Source organism: Diplotaxodon limnothrissa, linkage group LG18, assembly GCF_057381915.1.
Source record: "Diplotaxodon limnothrissa isolate DT_005_m linkage group LG18, D_limnothrissa_male_GT1.1, whole genome shotgun sequence".
NCBI classification, from domain to species: Eukaryota; Metazoa; Chordata; class Actinopteri; order Cichliformes; family Cichlidae; genus Diplotaxodon; species Diplotaxodon limnothrissa.
Window position 1 is genome coordinate 2,592,510 of NC_140613.1, and position 19,200 is coordinate 2,611,709.

Sequence of the window (19,200 nt, forward strand, 5' to 3'; positions counted from 1 at the left end):
GTGAAGTGCACCTTTTATCAGAAAGAAAGATGTTGGCCCAGTATTCTTAGTTTCTTGTATTTTTTGTATTTCGTTCCTTATTTAGGCCATGTTTCCTGAGTTGTCCTGTTGTGTTGTTCCCTAAGTGTTTTCCTTTCGTGACTCTTACCCCCTGTGTGCCCCTCTTTGTGTTTATTCCATGTTTCCCCTGCCCGTTATGGCTATGTTCTTCCTGTGCTCTCTCTCTCCCCTCCTGTCTGAACCCCCGTGTACTTCCTGTTTTACTTGGTGACTCCCGCGCCTGTATACGTCATGTTATGTTCACCCCGCCCTGTCTCGTTATGGTTATCAGTGTCACCTGTGTTCCCCATGTGCTCCCACTTCCCTCGTTAACCCTCTGTGTATTTATGTCTGCGTCTCCCTCAGTTCTGTGTCGCGTTCTCCCTCATGCTGTGTGGATCTCCCTGTGTCTCTCTGCGAGTGTTTAGTTTCTTGTTCCCAGTTTAGTTTTGTATGTCCTACGATCTGCCTCTCCAGCATTAAAGCTGTGATTTTTTTGAGTTCATCCCCTGAGTCTGTGAGTTTGCATTTTTGGGTCCTCATCCTGCCTGCCACACAGCGATCCATGACATTTAATGTGGCAAACAGGCGCACGGCCCTCCCCCACCCACATACAGGCTTAGCCATGCTGCAGCAAAATATAAAGGAAGTTAGCTGTAGATGACATAAAGTAGTTTTCAAACTAAACTAATAATAATGAAAGATGTTGAAAGTTAAAAATGAATTATTTTAATTTACATGTTGTTATGCATTAGTCTTCCATTTTAGTACATTTTGAAAAATAAAATTTGACAGATTTTTTTCTTTGTTTTCTCCTCTCTCTCTTTGTGTGTGTGTTTGTGTGTTTTTTTGCCCTGGGTACAGGAAGAAGAACGTATGGTGGAAGTGAACAGGACAGCGACCGTGTAAACAAGTATGAATTCTCAGAAGTCCTCCGCACCCTCATTCACAGCAAAGCTGAAAGTGAAAGAAGAGCTGCTGCAGGAGAATTGCGCCTGATGCCTACATGAGCTTCAGATGAACACAAAGGGTCTTCATGACCAACAATCACATGTGAAATTTAGACAAATATAATGCCAAATAAAACTGGAGTAAACTCATTTATTCCAGAATGTATACACTAAATGATGTTTTCCATAGGCCCAAGAACAGCACACAGCACAAGATCTGTACAATTACTGTTTCTAAATTGTTTCATAAATACTGCTCACATCAATGCACTTACAGTAGCCGCAGTAAAACCAAGAGGAAAATAATTCAAGTTTATATTCAATGGACCAAAACGTAATAACTTGGATATGGAGTTGGTTTCATGTTGATCTATGACTTCATCTAGTACTTACCAGGTGAGGTAAATGAGGTAAATACAATCTCATATGAGTAACATGACCTTTTAAAGAACTAAGCCGAAATGCAGAAGTAGTGTTTCAGGAAAAACTTCCTTAGACAGCATTCTGACTTTTCTGTATGACTTTCAACAAAAATAATTTGGTGCACAAGTTTGATTCATTTGGGCTTTTTCTAATTTCTTAACATTTGATTTGCTGTAAAATGACAATCATAACTTTCAGCAGTGGGTGAAGACCCAGTAGGTGAAGGAGTGAATTTTTAATGTGGGTGGACGGAGGACAGATGTCTTAGCTAACAACACAAACATCACAACAATACAAACGTAGTTATAGTTTGACATTTATTGATGCATCCATCATTCACCACAACAGACGTGAATGCTATCATGGAAAAAAAAACATAATGAAGCTCATAAAATGATTTTATATATTAGTAACATTCACATTTGCACAAATGTGACTTTGCACTATATTTATCTTTTTTTTATCCCAAATTTAATTTGAAGAGTTAAGGTTAGAAAATTAATTATTACAATTTAGTTCAATGTAAACAAAACAGATTAAGAAATGATATTGAAATAAACCCAAAGCTGAGAGTAGTGTGTGTCAAGCAGACTGTGGAGAAGAGCAGAACAAATTCAACCAGAAAATAAAAACTCATTTTTGTCATTGTGCTGTGTTTACATCTTAAATTACTTGCAGTAGTACAGCCAAGTGGTGAAGCACGCACCTACATTGCAAAACAAGTTCAAACTGAACTGTGGTGAAGTCGTTCTCTGACTCTGGACGAGTTGCCTTGTTGACTTGCTAAGCATTAACATCAAGTGATTCTTGATGACGTAGGAGTTTCTTGCCTTGCTCTATTTTAGCCATTGTCTCTGCTTTTTCCTTCATGGACCTCAGAGACTGAACTCGTTGCTTCCAGCCTGGTTTGCCCTCAGATTTCTCTCCTTCAATAAGCATGTCGATGTACTCTGGAGTGGACAGAGGGTTTGCCTTCAGTGCTATCTCTTTGAGTCTGTTCAGACACTTGGAAGATCTCTCCATCAGTTTCACTACGTCAGCTTGCAAACTTTTATACTCAGCATTCAGTTTATCAATCACTTTCTGAACAGTCATCTTCTCTCCTGTGGCTTCCCGATACTTTTCTTCCAGCTCCTTTATTGTTCTTTTCTCTTTAACATCTTCATAGCCCCATTTGTACTTCTGGTTAAAGTGTACATTCCAAATACATTTTCCTGGACATTGAGTACAATATCCATCTGGCCCCATTGCTGCACAGCTCCTTTTATCTGCATCATTTGCATAGGCACAAGGGTAGTGGCAGGTGGCATGACACTGCTGACAGTTGGTGATGTAGTTTCCAGAGCCAGAAATGTCCTCCTGAACAGGCTTTTTGACAGTAACTTCAAATTCAAAGTTCTCATTTCTGCCGATCTCTGCTTCATATTCTTTAAGTTTTTCCCTCGTCTCTTTTATCTCCTCAAGCTTGGCTAACCCAAGTTTCACCTGCACCTGCAGATTCTCAACTGAAATCTCGAGCTGCTTTCTTTCTCTGAGGACCTCCTTTGTCAGTGTCAAGCTTTTAGTTTCTATTTTATTCAGAGTGGCAAAAAACCTTTTCATGCTTTTTGTCCCCATCTCCCAAAACATCTGATCAAAGCCTCCTTCATCATCATCATCACTCATTCTGTCTCCTTCAGCTGATTTGTTATTTGCAAACAGCGCTGAGTTATTGAATTTGAAGTGAACCGGCAGCCCGTCTTTTGTTTTAGGACATGGGACTCCTGCAGCATTGATCGCCTCGAGAACTGGAGGTCGCTGACCGTCTGCAAATGTCACCACAATGCTGATGTTTTCTGCCACATCTTTGCCAAAGATTGAGAGCACTGAATCAAACACATATTTCTGTGTTGGTGTGAGTCGTGCTAAAGCAGCCTGAGCTACAAAACACACAGCATCGATTTCACTGACACCATGTGAGGAAGTGAAGAGATTATGTAGCTGCTCTACGATCTCTCTGTCTCTTTCTATGCCTCTTGTATCTCCAAAGCCTGGAGTGTCCACAATGGTCAGAGAGAACGGGATTTGAAATCCCTCCTGGTGGTTGATTTTGTACACAGCGACTTCAGAGGTCTGACTGTGAGCTTGTGATGTTGACTGAGTTTCATTCACCAAGTTAAAGCGATATGGATCCTCCCATTTAACACCTAAAATGTAATTGATCATCCCGTTGATGAGAGTTGTCTTCCCTGCACCGATTGCTCCAAGAACCATTATGGTGCGATTAGGTTTACTGGACTCTTCTCCAAAACTAAAACTCTTGCATCCATCGACATTGAATTTATCATTTTTTAGGGGAATGACATAAACCGGGAGATGTCCTGAATGTGATTCCAGCAGTTTGCTGATCTTTTTAACAGCATCTGAAAGCTTTATGGGGCTTTTTTCTCCCTTAAAGCGGCTGAACATTCTCGTTTTGTTTTATATTAATTACTAAAGTTACTATGAAGACGTTGATCTTTCGTTGATCTTTCTCGCTCTGTGCAGTCAGCATCAATATCTTCTGCTCTGGAGGTGTTGTTCAGGCCCAAATCTGAAGAAATATGAAATGTACAAAAAATAAATACACAGAATTAGAGTCATCAAGTTTAAATAGGAATGATCTGTGCTTAACAATGACTGTGTATCTTAAGTGAGGGAAGACATTATATCGATATTGAGGGAATGGCATTCTGCTCTATCGCTGTACTCATGGAGATGTCGAAGAAAAAAACGATCTATTTTTTTTTTATGTAGAATTGTCGCCTTAGATCCTTAAATTAGCTTAAAATGGCTAAACTACACAAAAACCACCACATTTTATTCTAAGCCCAAAAATTATCCCCACTGAAAATAAAATCTTATGTTAAGATTTTAGTTTGGACTACTCACTTTCAGTTTTAAATTTATATATTATTCTTTAATGTGGTGTGACTTTTACCATTCAAAGCATGCAGTAAAATTTTACTTTTGTCTGTTTTCTGCAAGGGTGCTTTGCTAATGAAAAGATAAGTTTGGGCCATTATTGCTGTTAGATAATGGAGTGTGTGTGCACGCGTGTGTGTTTGTGTGTGTGGGTGTGTGTCCTCAAGTCCTTTCTCCTATAAGGCCACACACTGGGGGTGTCCAAATTCATAGGCTGCATCCTCCTGAGGCCGCATTTGTAGGCCGATTACGTCACAGCGATGCGACGAAGGCTGTCCAAATTTGTACACTCCTCCAAATGTGTCCTACTTTTCCCCAGATTTGAAGGATGGGTCGGGTGTATCCTTCGTGGCCCACCATGTCCCAGAATTCATAGCGCAGCCCAGCCAATTCCAGTTTCCAACAATGACGGCAGCTACTTAGTTTTAATATTACTCTTATTACTCTTTCTGGGTCACAAAATACACTTTTAGGATATTTTCAGGTGAGAATGTAGCTGTGTAAACTTCAAATATTTGCTCGGTTTATCAAGATATCACGTTTGCAAAAGTGCTCCGATGTTTTTGGAGACGTCTGTTACCTATGGGCTCAAATTGTGGTCATAAATATTTTGTACTTGTAAATCAGGATTTGTGTGTGTAAAAAGAATTTGTGTGTGGACTTAGCAAAAAAATACGTGTGAAACTCTGCACTCAAGTTTCAAGTTTCAAGTATGAATTTTGACCCTATTTTTCTTCGTTTCATCTGATTGGCCAATGTCATGTCAATCACAAATTTAACAATCCAATCAGAGAACAGATAGGTTTGGCTATTGGAGGGGTGCTTTATGGAGCTTCAGGTCCTTGAAGGGAATAAATGCCCTTTACATGCCAGCCCAGCGTTTTCCTTCATCACCAGGAAGGAAAACAGTCTGTGGTCGTCCGAGTTTGGTGATTTTTGTGTCACAGGACTACGTGTTTAATACAGGGACTTCCACAGCCTTTTCAACAGCGCTGCGGACCTGGGGGGGGGGCAGTGTTGTGGAAATGACACAGTCTTCACTAGTGGGGATAGTTACAAAGCTTTCTTCGTTGTGAATTAGCGATACATGTTTTTATTGAACATTTGAAGATAAAAAAAACAGAAACTCTTGTAGAGGACATAAAGTCAGAGATGGAAACGACAAGGAGCAGGAATTATTGATTTTTAATGTCACAATTCCAACCCTGCTCCTTTATCCGTTCTTCGAACGGCAAAAGTGACCCGAAATAGGCACTCTGGTGGAGTTACTTTGTGTGTGTGTTTATAAGTAGTTTTAAACCTTGTGATCCACAAAACAGCATAACAGTGAAAGAAGAACTGACTGCGTTACAGTCAGAGCAGGAGCAGCGGCTTCGCTCATGCGCGATTCATTTGCAGTTTGGACGCACAGGTGTGAACATCTCCTGCAGCTGGGGGAGGACTATCCTCCGCCCGTGAGCACTTTAGCACGGGTGAGGTGCCCACGGCAGCACCGCTGCTTGTTGAGAGTAAGAGCAACACGCGCTTTCACGTCAAAAAGTCGTCATAAATAAGTCTCCAATAACACCAGAAAAAGTCGCCAGATTTGTTGCTGGTCGCTTTTTAGAAAAAAAGTCGCTAAGGAGGTCTGAAAAGTCGCTCAATATAGCGACAAAGTCGCTAAGTTGGCAACACTGCCTGCAGTTCAAAACAGCGCCCCCCAAACAGCCAAACCCATCTGTTAAATTAGTGATTGACATGACATTGACCAATCAGCTGAAAGGAAGAAAAATAGGGTCAAAATTCGTACTTGTAACTTGAAACTTGAGTGCAGAGTTTCACACGTATTTTTTGGTCCACACACAAATTATTTTTACACATACAAATCCTGATTTACAAGTACAAAATATTTATGACCACAATTTGAGCCCATAGTTACCCACCAGCTCGATAGCTAGCCGGGGGTATAACTGCGAACTCCCGGCACATCGTTTTCAGATCTCTGCGGTCTTTCTCTACTCAGGTTAAACATGACATATAGGTCACTTAGATAAGTTAAAAATGTTATTGTTTGGCTTTTTTCAGTGTTTTATTTGTTCGTAAGTAAATCGCTTTGGCTGAGATTACAGCTGAATAAACGTCAAACAGAAAACTGATTAAACAGAAGTGTGAGACGATAAAACATTTACGCCAGTGCCCTGTTATATTTTACATAGCAAGGAGCAGATGGCTGATTTTATTAAACTCCTCCGAGACAGCTGGTGATGCAAAACTGAAGGCTAGACTGTTCAATTTCACAGCAGCTCACTTATAGACCATGAAGGCTGGGTCCTCAGGAGGATGCAGGCTATGAATTTGGACACCCCCACTGTTTTGTAAACTAATTCAGTAACTAATTTAATAACAAAAAAGATGACTAACCTTTCAGAGCTTCTAACATATCTCTGTTGCAAGAACCAAAACAAAATTTTTGTTCTCGTTCAGCTATGCAGCTGTACTGCAGCCATGGGTAGAAATATGCGCAGTAGTGGAGGAGCAGTCACTATGGAGATGGCAAGACTTTACAGCACACAGGAGGCTGAGTGTGAGTGTGAAGACACACAGAGGAAGCCTCAGAGGTAGAAACAGACCAGCTGGAGTCGAACTCGGACTCATCTGAAGCTGAGAGTGGGGAGGAGCTGGTTGAAGCAGTTACAGGATGGACTTCTCCATCTCCATATTTTGGTCTCCTACAGAGACTGCAACGCTCTCCTACGTCCCACCAGCCAGAGGTTTGATTCTGGGACCTACACACCATGCCAACAACTGTGCACTGCTGCCCATGGATGAAATCCTACAGCAACTGTGGCCATGACAAACCTGTATGCAGTGGCTTATGTGGAACTGCAGTTTTATGTAGCAATGCTCATAGTCAATTTAAATCTGCAGGGTGCTGCAGCCTCTGCTCCACCTGAGTCAGACTTTTATTTGTGTTTCAGATTGAAGTAGTTTTAAAAGACCGAGTTGGTTAAAGTGAAGAAAAATTTTTTTACTATATATTATTTTTACAGCGGTTTTGGGAGCTATCATTTTTGTACTTAGGATCTTTAAAAAAAATCTGACATTATAGAAAAAATAACACTATTGTTACCTGGCTGTGACGATAAAACCAGCTCAGTTGTGATATTGCTTCCTGGGGTCCTTGAATGGCATATGTACTTGGCTGTGATGACAAGTTGAAGGTGAGGCTGGAGCAGGTGTGGCCTATCAGAAAAAATGCAATATCAGGTATTACCAGAGCTACTGGTTGGTAAAGGCTGTGTCATCTCTATTTACTCAAAAAGACGTTTTTTTTAAAACAGTTTTATTGCAATGATAATTAGCACCATGTGCTAGACCCAACATAGAGATCTAGTTGGACAGAAGTTTGAGGCCAGCCCAGTCTCTGGTGAGGCCGAGGGCAGAGTTACAGTCTCTGAATGGGACGCACCAACGAGGAATCAAAGACACATTCTTGTAAAGTGGCTCATTAACAAAAAATACAGCGGCCAGCTTAGAAACACAAACTTCAGGAGCAGACTCTTGCTGACTTCAAAGGAGGCAAAGGAGCGAGCCAGGTCCCTGGCTTGTAGTTCCTCTTTAACATCAGTGCTGATCAAAACAGAGGTCTCAGGAAACTGGAATAATAAAAGAGTTCCTCTATTAAAGTAGATATGCTGTTAAGTCCAATGTACAATGAGCTCTCCAAGCCGGGAGACTGACAGACCTTAGGCATCCTACTCAAATCCTCTCAAACAAACTAGAGTCTGCTGGGTCGATGGTGGTCATGTCTTTCTGTCAAGGCAGCCCGTGTAGCAGGCACCGATTTGCAGGAGTCAGATTAGACTGATTGCATTGGCTAATTGTGCAGCTCCTCGGCCAAAGGAGGAAAAATCATTTTCTGTCCAGTGAACCACCTGTCACCTGACTCAAACAGGCTCTCGTCCACACTGTTCTTATTTTTAAAGTGCTCTCCAAACAAACATTACTATTAACAGCTGGATTTTCCTGTTTGAGTGCAGCTAGCCAAACGGCGCATACCTACTTACTGCTAAAGAGTAGTGATGTGTGATACCACTGATTTCGATGTATTTTACGTCCACATGTGACTCCGTTTACGCTCAGCCATTGTTGTGAGTGCGCACACCAGCAGGGGCTGCGACACATTTATACAGCCGTATTTCGCACACGACTATAAATGATGGAAGAGGAAGTAGTTCCTTCCAATTTAGATGATCCGAATGTTATACTTTCTTTCCACTGCGTTCCTGTAAATGAAAAATTACAAATTTACCCCAAAGTACTAAAATATCGATATTTTAATATGAGAATCGATTCTAGAACATAAATTACTAGTATCGGAAGAATCGATATTTCAATATCGATCCGCACATCACTACTAAAGAGACATGAAAGTAAAAGTGGACAGTCTATCGTTTCTTTCTTAGCATAAAACTTATTGTTTCAGCCAGGAGCAGCATGTAAGTGATCCCCTTAGACTGATTTTTACTTTTAATGTCCTTATTTTCCTCTGAGTTATCGATTCTGTCACTGGCCTTTATATGTGTAGCATTTCATGTCCCCATTAATGTTATTGTTATTGGTGACACTATGATGATGATGATTATTATTATTGATTGTATCATTATTATCAATTAGATCTTTATTTTGATCTGCATATGTATATGTGTGTGCGTGTGTGTGTGTGTGCATGTGTGTGTGTGTGTGTGTGTGCGTGTGTGTGTGTGTGTGTGTGTGTGTGTGCGTGTGTGTGTGTGTGTGTGGGTGGCAAAGTGCTTCCACGCAGTGTACCAGGGGTATGGAGAAAAGTTGTCGTACCATAGGCATGAGGAGTGTGTGTGTGTGTGTGTGTGTGTGTGTGTGTGTGTGTGTGTGTGTGTATTTATATGTGGAAAGGAAAATATGTAAACATGAATATGCTGCAATAGAACTAAAGTATCCACTTATAACCACGAGTAGGGATGGGTATCGTTTAGGTTTTATCCGATACCGGTGCCAAATCGGTACTTTTGAAACGGTGCCGGTGCTTAAACGGTGCTCAAACGGTGCTTAAAGAATGGAGAACACAAAATTGGTCCAAAAACCTCATGTTCAGCAGTTTTTTTGTAAAAAGATAACAATGTTAGCCTTTTCTGCAGCTATGGGGCATATATGGCATCACTCTTGGCTGGAAGCTTAAACAATGGAAAAAACACAAACTTTGTCCTAAACCTCTCATGTTTAACTGTTTTCCACTTTTTCTTTGGTCATTTTAGCCTTTTTGTCCAGGGTGAAGGGAGCATCTGCCATCAAACAAGAAGACAGCCGCATGTAGCTATGATGATGTTTGCTAGTTCACCTTACCTGCATTAATGTAATAACGTGGTTAGCCTACTCAACGTAAATTACACACGAACAACATTGAGCTACTCACGCAGAGAAGAACGGCTGCTGCTGCATCATCATCCTCATCATTTCTGCTACACTGGCAGGGCTAGGGGCCAGGACTCTCCTCTTCGGGTTTTTGGGGATGTTGCATAACAGGCAACCCACCCGCAGTAGATGCGCTCGGTGTGAGGTCTCGCAGCAAGCTATCAAATACGGCGCATTTCTGGGCTTTTAAAAAAAACGCTATGCGTCGCCAGGTGTTTCATCGGATTTGATGTGTTACCTCCTTTGACAGTATCACAGTATCAGCTTAAAGCACTTGTTGCTGCTGAGTTTGCATCTTTTGCTGTGAAGTACAGCCAGACTTTTGACCGCTTCGCCTTGGGCATTTTTAATCTGTAGCTCTGCTCTAAAAGAACGTACGTACCTGGCCCCGCTAACTATTCTCGGAAACTAAAATGATTGGCTAGAAGTGTATCACAGCTCAGGAAAAAAAAGCACCGAAATAAAGCACCGAAACGTGCGCTGCTTTTCGGTCTGGTTACTACTGTTTATGTCAGAACCGGTGCCATCATGGCACCGGATACTGGTACCCATCCCTAACCACGAGTGTCTTGTAATGTCTGTTTAAAACGTGCCTGGTAGCACATGGTACATAGTCATTTGTATTGTAATTTATCCTGAAACCTCTGAACGTAATAATTTTATAAGCAGATTTTCCACATGCAGATCAGTGAAGTTCCTGCCTCTGTAAGATTAAAAGTGTACAGAAACAAGCAGCACTGGCATTGTTTTCATTTTGAATATTTAATGTTTAAACTTTTACGTGGGTAGTACATTTCTAACCAAACTTAACTTCATGCTAGTGCATTATGTCATAAGCTAACATCATCAGTTGTCACCTTTCAGTCTAACTCTGTCCTGTCTGAAAAACCCATCAGATTCATTTATCATTAGGATTCCTTTTAGTTTTGATTATCACAAGATTACAGAACACAAAATGGAGTGAAAATAAAATATTTATTACATTAAATTGTAACAAAAATCTTATAAGTTATAAAGCTTGTAATTACTGTAGCATGCAATGTTAAAAGAAAACCTATCCAAACAATACAAACTTTACATAAACCTTGTGTTGATCTTAACCTCCACTGGCACGTGGTGCTCAGGCACCCCTTACTATATAAATAGCCCCTTTTTCAGTTTATACAACTCAATAACAGATAAACAGTAAAATAACCCCTCAGTTTATTTGTCAACTTACTACTTAGTATGCCTCTGACCAGTAAGGGAGAGCAAGTCTGCTTTACTCTGTGGCTCCTTTTGGGCTTTTATGCAGTGTGCACACAGTGTGTAGTGTGCACATTTCATGCAGCGTGAAAAACGTGTTGTTTGGGTACACTTCAGCAGCACTACATCGAAACCTGAAAGAGGTTCACTGTCACATGTTTAACTATTGCCAAACCAAGTTATCAGTTATTGGCAAGCTAGTGATAACAGTAGCTATAGAGAGTGCAGAGTAGACAATTGTTGGAGGAGAACTTTGGAACTTTTTTCAAGTTGTCATGATTGACAAAATGTGTAATTTGACACATTTTGTCAAATCACAAAATGTTACAGGTCATATTTAAAAGCAGCTGTCGAGAGAACCTGAAGTTTTCAGGGAAGTTTTCAGAACACATTTCTATCTTTGTTTGTGCTGGGGAAGAAAAGGGAAAAAAAAGAAAAAGTGAAACATATGAGTTAAAAGACTCACTTTGTGCAGACTCTTCAGCGATGACTGAATTGCAACTGATTTTTATACTTGGAGAAAAAAGAAAGACAAAGAAAAAAGTAATCACATTTAGAGGTACATAGAGTTTAGAGTTCCTTTTTTTACTTATTAATTTAAAATAATAATTTTGTCAATAAGATAATTTTTAAAATGTATATTTAACATTTGTACATTTACAATTCAAAATCTTCAAATTTGAAACACACTAGATTGGCAGGAACTTCTGTGACACGCGTCAAGTCAGCGTTCGAGCTCGTCATGCCCAAATCAGTACAGAGAATCACGAAATTCTCTAATTCATTCAAATTAGTCTGGAAGGACAGATGTCGTGATCCTGGCTGAATCGACAGCCAGTCTGTGGTTACTTTGTGCCATAATGTCTCTGGAGACAGGGGTGGTCGTGGCTCAAGAGTTGGGAGGTCGCCTTGTAATCGGAAGGTTGCCGGTTCGAGCCCCGGCTTGGACAGTCTCGGTCGTTGTGTCCTTGGGCAAGACACTTCACCCGTTGCCTACTGGTGGTGGTCAGAGGGCCCGGTGGCGCCAGTGTCCGGCAGCCTCGCCTCTGTCAGTGCGCCCCAGGGTGGCTGTGGCTACAATGTAGCTTGCCATCACCAGTGTATGAATGGGTGGATGACTGGATATGTAAAGCGCTTTGGGGTCCTTAGGGACTAGTAAAAGCGCTATATAAATACAGGCCATTTACCATTTACTTCGTATTTTCTCCAGAGTAATCGATTTGATAATTGAGAGACAAGCTCGCATCTATTAAATACTTTCTTTTCTAAATCAGTGTTACAAAAATATTGTCACGTGTCGACCAGATTCAGACGTAGAAACTCAGTTGTGCAAGTAAAGTGATTTTATTTACAGTGAAGGTGAGTTGTGCTATTTATAAAATCTTCTAGTTATTCACAGTTCAAGAGTCTCTTATGTACAAGGTCCAACAAGGGAGGTGATTTCATGCTTCCAGGTTTTCTAGAGATTCAACGTTTCCAGAAAAGGAATTCTTTGTGGTCAGTGTGTTGTACGTTTGTGTACTTGGGGGGGTTGACAGCAATATTAGTGTTTATGAGGGTTTCTTTTCTTTGCCCCTTTTGTTTGATACAATCATTTGTCTGCTAAACAACAACAAGAACACCAACACCCCAATATTATCAGTATGTGCAACTCACTTTGTATAATTATTAATACTACTACTATTACTATTTAAATTTTTTTGCTCTGTTCTCATTCTTCCCAATTAGGACAGTAGTTATTACATGGAAGACAAACCAAAAGATTTAAAAAAGGAAACAACACCATCCCACTGCCACATCCCCTCATGCACACTTATGTGATACAGATCTGATGCACACATATGATACAGGGAGAGCAAACTGAGAAGTATGAACAGACCAGGTTTTACAATTTAGTGATTTATTTATTTTTTTGTAACAACAAGAAAGTAAGAAAAGAGAAATAGGAAAAAAACCATGAATGAAAATATAAAACAAGGTAAGTTCATCCAAAAGTTTCTGGACCAGCTCTTTTCTAATAAGTTGTCTGAATCAGGACTGAACTCCTCCCAAGGATAAGAAAGACGAAGACAATGAGAGATCCAGCATTCGAAGAAGCATTTGTCCTCCTGGCTGTGGGTGGTGCGCTCACTTGATGGTGGCTCTCTCTGTGGCAGAGTATCACTTCCTGTTCCTGTTAAAATACAGTGGAGGTTTTTTGTGGCACTTATTTGAGTAGCCAATCTAATTAAGAACTTTATATATAATGTCTTATTTCAGAGTGTAATGTTCACTTGCTTTATGCAAAGCACACTCTCTGTTAAATATAATCACTGTATTCACTCACTGTGTCTTTAGGGATTCACCAGCTTAGCTCCCCAGCAGTGGAGAGTAGACGTTTATCACAGTAGATGTCTTTCTGAAAGCGCTGTAACTAAGTTTAAGAATATAATCCACCCACTGTTATCATCTTCAATGCCCTGTACCAACATAGAGCAGAGCAGCTATCTGAACGCTACCCCAACAGAGGTCGATTATCTTGTTAATAATTTTACCTCCTCACTACGTACGACTCTGGATACTGTAGCTCCGGTGAAAACTAAGGTCTCAAATCAGAAGTACCTGACTCCGTGATATAATTCTCAAACACGTACCCTAAAGCAGATGACTCGTAATCTGGAGAGGAAATGGCGTGTCACAAATTTAGAGGATCATCATTTAGCAATATTATTAAAAGGCATGGCATACAATAACTTACAAAAGGTCATTTACAAGTAATTTAGCACCAGATTCTCCACAAACATCAGTGTGCGATTGGACAGGGGCAACCATCATTTGGCCATCCCCCAGCCCAGTCACAAATGGTTCTCCTTCACCAGCCGGCCGACGATCCAAGACCAACCGAAGATCCACAGCACTACGGTATCACTGCGTCTACCCAGGATTCTGACTTAGAAGCATTCAGTCATAATCCTGCAGATTGTAGCTTCACACCATTGACTCCCAAAGCCAAGCACATACACCAGCAGCATTACAAGTGCAACAACACATCATCAGTGGGGGAAGGTAAAGCTAAAGCATCCAGTTCATCCCACAAACAATTTTTTAAAAGATTTTTTTTAGATTTACACAAATTTAGAAACACATTAAATGAACAAAAGTTCATGAAAATGATTTATACACATTTTTAATAATATTTCAAATCGAGTAAGTCTCTTTACCGATATACAACAAGTAAGAGTAGAGCTCAATTTTTAAATGTATTTCATTGTTATTAGAGATTATTGACAAAAACACTAGTAGGGTAACAGTTAAAGAACATATTTCCATGGCAACAAATTCTTGTCTCTGAAACACAACATTTTAAGAATCTGGGCATTTTTATTTATAACAGTGATGAAAACAATTCAGTTTAACCAACTGACTGACAAAAAAATCTAAGCAAAAAAAGAATTACATTAGTTATACTATTATCACTGTTAAAATTTATTATTCAGGGTTTTTTTGCCCAAATTCCAGGCAAGACGCAGAAATTAGGCCAGAAGACGTTGCAGACTCTAGGATGACTTGCTTAATGTCTTAATGAAGTACCAGGCCTGGGGCCTGTTCTTTGTACGTCGCTTACTACATCCAAGATCAAATGACACATCCAAGACCAAACCATCGCGCTAACCGTGAGCTCGCTAATCCGGTTCCCCGAACACGCCTGCTGTTGACGATTAGTACAGCTGGACGCAGTAATGTGACATCACTGGGTGTCGTAAAAGGGGCTACGCATCGATAGTAGAAACATTGATCGGCAACCCGCTGATTGGTCGGCGAAAATGTCGAAGGGGCGCGCTCGGTATTTTCCGGCAGCAGAGCAAGAACTCATGAGTGAGGGATTTCAGGAGTTTCAGGGTTTAATTAAAACGCAAGAGAAAACTGCAAAGGCTGCAGAAGCAAGGAGAGAGGGCTGGCAGAAAGTTGCTGACAAATCAAACTCGTAGGTAATTTAATAATAATACTAATAATAATGGATTGGGTTCATATAGCGCTTTCCAAGGCACCCAAAGCGCTTTACGATACCACTATTCATTCACTCCCACATTCACACACTGGTGGAGGCAGCTACGGTTGTAGCCAGGCTGCCATATCGCGCCATCGGCCCCTCTGGCCAACACCAGTAGGCGGTAGGGTAGATCTATCATATGACACTATATTGTCCAATATCATATGGCATTATATTATATTATAATATGTTATATTATATCCCCTTTCACATTAGAGCCACAACAGGACCCACAAGAACATGGGAACAAGTAAAAGTGAAATACAGGAGTATTCTACAGAATGGTAATATTTATCTCTTAGATTGCTTTGCGTCTCTTGGCAAGGTAATACTGGCCTGTAATACTCTGTTAGTTTGTTCATAACAGCAACCAAGAAAAGGGCAGAGCAAAAAAAAGACAGGTGGTGGTCCTGCACCCCCTCATCAACAAGTTGGTTATGTAAATAATACCCTCACGGGAATATCGATATCTCTCAATGAGCACACTGTCGCGCTGAGCTAAAGGATCCTGTCTATCCCGCAATATACGCTGGATTCTGAGGACTCTCCTTATCAATCTTGCACCTTCCGCAATGGGTGGCTCGCGTATACGGACAGGACATGGCTGCGACAGACTTCCCAAATCCACCTTCGCTTTTATAGCCGTGGTCTCTCATCTTGATTACACGAAGTAATTTACAATTACTACTCTGAAATATGAATTACATCTGTAATAATCACATACATGTAATAGAATGTTAATAGTACATTTCCCTTTTTTAGGAAATGACCTGTATGTATCTGTGTGACATCAATAAAAGGATCAGGTGCTGCATTATCTTTAGTTACATTGATGTTATTTATTTATGGTGAAACAGAAACATTCACCATTATCATTAGTTACAAGGTTTTTTCTCATGACCTTCATCAAAAACAATTCCTTGTCATAGTTAACTAGCTACCTCTTAACATTGTAAAATACTCTGTACACTAAAATACACTAAAGATACACTGAAACACTCTTGGAATCACCTCCAACGGATGCAGGTTTCCAGCATTTCCAGAAACTAATTCCTCCTTTTTAGCCACACAAAAACTCTCTCCCATAACCTCCACTGGGACATCGTTAACAAAGGGGAAGATGAGTGAAGAAAAACAGAGTACCTTACATGCTGACAAGGTGATTGCTATCATGGTTAGACAACACTCAGACTGAAGGTTAGGGCAGACCAACAAGCATACAGACCAAGAAGGAGACAGAGGAATGGGTTGTTTTATGGAAAACACGTCATATATCCTCAATTAATCATGATCAGTGAGAAGTACATAACACCACTGCACTAAATATTGATTGAAACAGTTAGTAATTGAGTTAATAATGAAATATAAATAATGTTTATTTAAATTTTGGGGGGGTAAATTACTGCTGTCCCTGAGAAATCAACATAACGGTATGGTTAAATGTCAAAGCATAGATAAGGCTGTGACACTCTACACTGACTATTGAATTTCAACTTGATTTCCTCACTTGGAGAGTCATTAGTCATTTGTTATTGGCAAGTTGATAATCAGAGTAGACATTGGACCTGCTGTTGGAGGAGCACTTTGGTCTTTTTTTTGTTTGTTTTCATTTGTTTTGAAATGTGACAAAAATTTTCAATTGAAACATATAAATAAGACAAAAAGTCATAAATGACAGTTGGTTTTTCAGTCAGAATCCCTTTGTCTGTTTCTCCTCTAAATTCTCTAATTCTCTATTTCACAGGGTAAACAGTTTCCACAGCTGGTTATACACTAGTTCTTTTTTTCTACGTATGGTAAGTGGGGGTAGTTTGACTCTGATCCACAGTCAGTGGGTAATTTGCAGCAGGTTGCTGTAGCGTCTGCCAGCAGGTGGGCAGCAGCATCAGTTAAAACCAACTAAAACCACATATGCACTGCTGTAGATGCAGCAGCTGCAAGATTTTAAGCACATATAAGAATGAATGCAAGTTTAAATGTGTGCTCAAGGATGTTATTACTCAATCAAACTCCAATGACAAAATAATTGTATTTCACAAAACAGTTTACTGCTGCTTTGAGGGGGGTTGTGCTGTTCTCCTGTCTTTATGACTTATGTTGGGTCTAAACACACAAACCAGAGGCCAGAAACCGACTACTAACTTTCATAAAATAATCATAATAATAATAAAATCACTGTTTTTGTTGATGCACTTTGGTGCCTTGAAAAGACCAAATTGTTCTCAGCATACAAAGTTTTTGTAAAAGCCATCAAACTTTGTTATCTGTTGACACATAAAATTGTAATATTAAGTTAATGTATACCTACAAACAGTGAGTTGTTATTATTCCTTATTAGATTATGTGTCTCACTCTCAGGAAAAAAGCTTTACATGCAGTGAGAGTTACACGAGTAAAAGCTCGTGAAAACATATAAAGGACTTACTTACACTGTCCATAGACTATGTGTAAAACCATGGATATGCTGACTTTTGTTAATCATAATTAAATTTACTATGTAAATGATTAAAATATTGTAAAAAGATGCTGAAAGGTAATGTTAATGTTGCTCATGCACAGGTTTTGTGTTACATGTTTAAGAACCAGGGTTCACTGACAAGCTGTGGCTTTCTTAGCCTATTTAAACAAATCACAGGGAGAAGTTTACATACGAGGTATAATAGACTGCACAAATAATGACTAAATGTTAGACTGACTTTACCACTGTTTCAGGTACACTCCACCAGTATTGCACTTAAACCTGAAAGTGTCATAAATGGCTGTTTTGCAGGCCAAATGAACTCAAAACAACTTTAAAAATATAAAAATAATCGTAAAATATTTTAAATTAAAAATAATGACAGTGTTGAAAGCAGGAATTGAAATACTAGAAGTAGTTTTGAATTTCAAATTCAGTTTTATTTTTACAGCACCAAATCACTACAACAGTTTTCTCAGGGTACTTTATATTAAGGTAAAGATCGTACAACAAAGCAACAAAAAGAGAAAAAAAACAATCATATGACCCCTTTGAGCAAGCGCTTTGGTGACAGTGGGAAGGAAAAATTCCCTTTTAACAGGAAGAAACCTCCAGCAGAACCAGGCTCAGGCAACTGGTTGGGGTTAGGGGAGGAAGACTGGACGACCTTTTTGTGTTTTTCTAGGAGAAAACACAACAAGGGAGCACAAAACTGTGAGCGAAGAAAAAACTGGAGAGGAAGCATCCGGGAGGGCAGCTGAACCTAACTGAGAAGTAAGGCAAGGGATGTCAGTCTGAATAGACAGCACAAGAGACAAAATACTAATAAGATGAAGCAGGAAGTCACAAAATACAGGAACAGAAAAGTGGACTCGACACAGAGAACAAGAGGACAGGAAAACAAACTCAGGAAACGAACTGTAATTACAAAAAGTTTACATTTTCAAGAACAAACGAAGCAGAAAGATGGAAAAGTGAAAAAAATAAACCACAAGCAAACTAAGAAACAAAATGAAGATATTTACCAACAACAGAACTTAAGAGTAAAAACCACAAAACCCTCGTTAGAAGACCGTCGGCTTTGACAGAAAATGAAAGAAACTGCTTCATTTTCCTCCGTCATGATTATAACCATCGTAGAAATAAATCTTGTTTTCGCAGTTGTCATATGGCACATTGAACCTGTGGAGAAATAACTGATCAGCATGAATGTTCAATAATGTAAACCTTTGTTTGTTTGTTAGAGAATCCACTCCCCAAACCATGTTGTTTTCCAGAAAGTTCACATTTTAGTTTTGTCTGAGCATCTTCAGTTTGCAGATAATGCTCATAAAGTTTAAATATATTATTGCTTTTCTCTTTGTACAGTCAGCATGTCATGTGATTTTTCTGTGCTGCCACCTGATTAAAGATCTGGGGGCGGTCCCTATGAAAGAGGATATAGTGTGTGAAACTGCAGCCTTCCCTAGGACACTCAAACATTCCTGCTGTAAGTACGCTGATGCTCTCTCCGTCTTTTTAATGTTCTCCTGTACACACTGCTGTGGATCTTTGCTAAATTCTGTCATCATTTAAGTCATTTCACAAAGGTCACAGGGCAAAGGTGAATGCTCTGTGTAACCTGGTGTTTTGGTTCTTACTTAAATATGCATCGTTTTAGTGTTTGCTGAACGTTTCCATTG

At 39.8% G+C, this 19,200-nt stretch overlaps 1 protein-coding gene across 1 annotated transcript; it reads right to left on the reverse strand.

Annotated features, from left to right (window-relative positions):
- Nucleotides 1–2,195: 2,195 nt before the first annotated feature.
- LOC146612799 (uncharacterized) lies at nucleotides 2,196–3,860 on the reverse strand. Its single transcript, XM_085377413.1, has one exon. It carries the CDS (start codon nucleotides 3,858–3,860, stop codon nucleotides 2,196–2,198), a length of 1,665 nt encoding a protein of 554 aa, XP_085233539.1.
- Between the last annotated feature and the right edge of the window lie 15,340 nt (nucleotides 3,861–19,200).